Below are 4,908 nucleotides of genomic sequence, written 5' to 3' on the forward strand. Positions count from 1 at the left end.
ATGTGTTTAATTTTGTGAGGCTTTAAAATAGTTTTTTAAATAATTTTTAAAACTTAAAAATAATAACCAGAAGAAGAAATCAAAGACTCAAGGAAATAATCAGTAACAATATGAGATGCTATTCATTAAGCAATTTCAATACACCCATTTGTTAAAGTAGGAACTTGTGATTTTTTTTGTTTATGTCAGGGACGATAATACCACTTAAGCCAATTTTATACAAAGCAGGTCTGAAATTTCCTAAGGTGGCAGTCACGTAGCCACCTTCTACTTTATTTTCTTTTAATTGTATTGTCATTAGAATAAATTACCAAGTTTGTAAGTAATTGACCCGTTTTTGAAAAGTAGTATGCAACATGGGACACATTTCGACAAGTCGTGAAGTTTAGACACATGTCTGAAGTTCGGGTGCCAATTTGGAGCGGTTCTCAAATTTAATACACGTCATGTTTAACACAACCACTTTTTTTTATCACATACAGTACTAGACGACAAGTCTGTCACTGATACATTTTGGGTTGATGGACAAGAAAAAAATAGCTAAAACAATTTCCACGCACGGGAATGTAGTACCAAGTTTTTATGTTTTCTAAACACCCTTGTTACCTAATCTCAGATTTTTAAATCCATTGTTTAATTTTAGCGCGAAGTAAATATGGTGTCGCTCCTTGAAGATTTTCAAACATTTTAAGTGTTCAAATTTAAGGCACAAAACGGGACCAGAGAAGATGAAGGGACACGTCTGCTGCCCGAAGGAGATTAAAGGAAAACTGTTTTACACCCATAGGGACTGCATCTTCAGTTAACTTTCATCCATTACTCATTTGTTACCTCCTGCTATTTTAGTCTGGCTTTCCTTTCCATTCACTAGTGTCTTCAGCACTGTTTGCGCAATGACACCGAGAGCGGAAAATTTCGAGTTCTTTTTTTCTGTCGGAGTCCTGTAGTCTCAGGGGAAACCCATGCGCACTTCCTTTTTTTCAGACTACAGACCTATAAATACGGGCACATGTATGGTTTACAGCTTAAAAATTGCTGAACACGACAATGATCTGCAGCCTTTGCTGTATCTAGTGAGGACTGACTCATCTACAGCCCAAAACAATAACAGAGCGGCTCGAAACGGGCACAGCAAACACTACGCTCCATTGGATTTAGCTGTTTCCTTTAGCTGCGACAAACATGACAGCCGCCGACCCCGAGAGTCTGGTGGAGCGCTCACGTGGACGTTGCCTGGATAAATGTCTTCTCGCTTCTGTGGTGTTTCTGTTTCTGGCGGTATTCGGAGCCGCCGCTGGCGCGGCCGTGTTTCTCCAGAACCTGAAGAGCAGTGAGGAAAGGATCGCAGATCTGCCCACTCCCAGTTCGAGACAAGCGCTACCCAGGGAGCCTTACTACAAGGTAAACAGAGTGCACTTGGTTGCTTCTCCTCTATCGGAACGAATAGCAATTACCATACAGAACTTCAGCATTAAGCATCCTTGCATGTAATGAACTGTTTACACTGTAAAACAAATGAAGCATTTCAGTTATCTAATAATCTGAAGATGAGCCATAAACCTGTCTGTCCGAGTATAAATTTGGAGTACCTTCCCCTTAATTGTTAATTGTTAATTGACAATTACTGCTAGTTCCTGTTGCACGAATAAGCCAGTCACGAAGTTCTACAGTAGGTCATAATGCAGTATGTTTTTTACTATTTATTTTTGGCATCGTTTTGTGATGTGACCTATTCATTTTATTTTCCTTAAGAGATCAGCAGCATGGTTCTGGTAAACACAGCTTGACTGTACACATACTCACACTGTAACCCTGAGTGTTAAAGTTGAAGGTACCAGTGAAGAATCGTAATGACTGTAGTACTTTTGGTGAATGTATTATTCATTTTACCAAGCTAAAAGCCTCAGATGGTTAAAAACTGTTGAAGGACAGAGATATCAGCACTGTATGGGCAGTAGCAGTGGTGGCAGTGTTTTCCTTCCACACATTGAAAAAGTATAAAAAATGACTTGGGTTTATAGTAATGATTCAAACATGTGCATTTAAACAGGATAAGAATTAAGCAGAGACTGACATCCCCTTTACAACAATCAAACCAATGCCATATTTCTTCTTGCTCTATTTTCTAAGATGATACTGTGAGCTCTATTTAAAGCCGAAATGCAAAATAGTTTTCTGACTTACTTTATGTTTGAAAATAAATGGTACTAAATGTATTGCCCACTTGTATCTTGTATAGGAAACCACAACACTGCAGAATGCTTCAAAGTGACAGATTCATATAACATTCCCTGCCTTTTTACATAGTTGCCCCAGTACAGGCTGGTTTATAACACTGTAAAAATCATTTGACCTAATTCTTAAAATAACCTTTATAAAAATCTAACACTTTCTTTCCTTCTTTTACAGAAAATTGCATATGTGCATGCAGACACAGGTGAGTCTCCAATATTTGTCTCTTTTTATTATTTTGCATGCATTAAAATTGTCCAGATATTGACTTTCAAGGTAGTTTGTCTCGCAGTGCCTATGAACTTTGTATCTGTTAATGCCGTCCAAGTGTAAGATTCATTAAATCATGTTGTAGCCATTTGCAAACTGTTACTGTTATAAGAAAGGTATAGTGACCATGTCTTCATGATCACTAGTGCTGACAGATCAACACATTAGCAGATCAAGAATGCAGAACTAGATTATGAATTTGTCAATTACTGCAAGACATCACCAGCTTTTCACATCTTACTGCATTTGCAAAACCTGCCAGGATTTCTGTGCTCAAAGTCTTAAAAGAACAAAGTGCAACAGGGAGCTCAAGAAACTCTCCTCTAGAGGATGGTGTTGAGCTGTGAACTGAGCAGAATCCACACATGTTCTGTCTGCTTATCTCTGAATAATCCTGGGACATGCACCAGCAAAATAACATCAGAAACATTACATGCAACACTCCATGTACTAAAGACTCATTTGATAAAGTAAACTTGCTCAGCCACTGCCTATAAAACTATTGTCTTAGATCACAGAATAGACAACACACAATCCCATTGTCAACTGGTTTTATTAAAAGCTTGCAAACTAAAATCCCCTCTTCTTCCTATATCCTTCTAGGCAAGATCTCCAACCAGTCTATGAAGTGGCGATCCGTGAGAAGCGCTGGGGGAAACCCGGTGGGGACCCTCTTTACGTTCAACCAAATCACAGGCGTAATTTCGCCCACCGTGGAAGGGATGTTCTACCTGTACGTGGATTTGGTGCTGACCTGCACAGCCGACTGCAAGAGTGGCTCAGTGACTGTTACCTTCATGAATAAGAACGATGTCGTGCTGGACTGCCGCATCGACATCCCGGACACCTTTGACACACAGGTGCAAAAGTGCTGGAACATTACAACTCTGTCTTCACACAGCCAACTCCATGCCAGTATGAAAGTAGACACCGAGCAGTCCGACTGGAAGTTGGACGAGAACCGATCAGGCTTCGGGATCTTCCTGATCGATCAGCTGAACCGATAAATGGAGCTGTCTTCGCCAATGCAGAGTGGTGGACTCGACAAGTAGCAGAGAAGGAGTGGCGCTGCAGAGCCTCAGCAGCCAGAGCTGCAGTTCCTGCTGCCTGCCAGAGGGGGCAGCAAAAGGACTCTTCCTTCCTGAAAGCTGGACTGTTTCTGGGTACAAACGGCTATAGCCCACAGAGGCTGAGGACTGAAGTTATGTGCCATAAAGGACAGGAATCCTTCCTGCTGTACGATAGACTGGCTCTGGACAATAACAGGGACAAACAAATCTCCATCTCAGTTGTGGTTTTGTAATGTTTTCAGAAAGCACTGTCATTTTGCTACTATTTATTGATATTTATATAACTATTTTTTATATAAAATGTATTTATTTTTAATATATACACATTTGTGCACATATTTATGTGTAAGACAAAGCACTACTACCTATTACTTGCAAACCGAGTACTCTAATTTTGCCATTAAAACCTCCACACTCTGTATCAAGCCTACTTTATAGAGCATCATTGTAATATGGGTCTCTTTTTCAATTATCTTGAAGATGTGGTGAAACATTTCTGGTCCTAATCCCAGTAAAACAGGCCTCTTTGCACTTTATTCATTCTGTTTTACAGTATTAACGAGAGGACTGTTTCAGGTCCTAATATTTCAGATCAGCTCTGGAGTGAACTGTATCTAAAGGATAGGGAGCCACACAGTTAAATTCTCAAATGCAGCACAAGATGGTTCAGTCTACATCTGTAAAAGAAAAAGTGGGGCATCTTTTCAGGATCTTACCAGGACGGGGTAGTGTGGGGACCATTACTGTATGTGGTTTTCGACCTCCACATGACCTCTGAGCATAAAGCTGTTTCCATGGCAATTTTTGCATTAAGAGATGCTAGGCCCAAATGAAGACCATCACACCTACCCATGTACAGGATTATATGCGGACACTTGCATAACAAGAGAATAGAATGCTTGAATGCAACCTGAATGATTTTTCTTGTCATTTCTTAATTGCTGGTAGCCACAGGTGGTAAAACTATTGACGAATGTATGGAAACTACAATAAAGCTGTCCGTTTTACTTTGTGGTCATGGTGGAACTTTGTATTTCAGGGTTTAACAGCTTGACAGATTACAAGCCAATGAAGTTGACCTTGATAGCAAGGAAATTGCTATCCAGTACAGGCCAGTTTCTTCCCCTCCATAGTCTTAATCTTCAGGCAAGCATATTATCATGATCAGGTTTCACTGCTTTTAATGCTAAAATGCTTTAGTGAATACCATCAAGAGTACCTGTATATATTTTACATTCTTACTGGGGGAATATCATCTATTATATATTGGATAGCAAGAGAGGGGCTCTAAAATGTATAGAAATGGAAAGCAGAACAGGGGTGGGATATGCTTAAG

At 39.9% G+C, this 4,908-nt stretch overlaps 1 protein-coding gene across 1 annotated transcript; it reads left to right on the forward strand.

Annotated features, from left to right (window-relative positions):
- Nucleotides 1-962: 962 nt before the first annotated feature.
- LOC148820887 (uncharacterized) lies at nucleotides 963-4,579 on the forward strand. Its single transcript, XM_088932387.1, has 3 exons — nucleotides 963-1,401; nucleotides 2,410-2,437; nucleotides 3,106-4,579. The coding sequence occupies exons 1-3, from the start codon at nucleotides 1,183-1,185 to the stop codon at nucleotides 3,507-3,509; spliced, it is 651 nt and encodes a 216-aa protein (XP_088788513.1). The 5' UTR covers nucleotides 963-1,182; the 3' UTR covers nucleotides 3,510-4,579.
- The last annotated feature ends 329 nt before the right edge of the window (nucleotides 4,580-4,908 follow it).

Source organism: Atractosteus spatula, chromosome 14 (assembly GCF_055471065.1).
Source record: "Atractosteus spatula isolate fAtrSpa1 chromosome 14, fAtrSpa1.hap1, whole genome shotgun sequence".
NCBI lineage: Eukaryota > Metazoa > Chordata > Actinopteri > Semionotiformes > Lepisosteidae > Atractosteus > Atractosteus spatula.

Coding starts and splice junctions, on each gene's coding strand:
- LOC148820887 (XM_088932387.1), top strand. CDS start 1,183: ATGACAGCCGCCGACCCCGAGAGTCTGGTGGAGCGCTCACGTGGACGT. Junction 1,402..2,409: donor CCAGGGAGCCTTACTACAAG/GTAAACAGAGTG, acceptor CTTCTTTTACAG/AAAATTGCATATGTGCATGC. Junction 2,438..3,105: donor ATATGTGCATGCAGACACAG/GTGAGTCTCCAA, acceptor ATATCCTTCTAG/GCAAGATCTCCAACCAGTCT.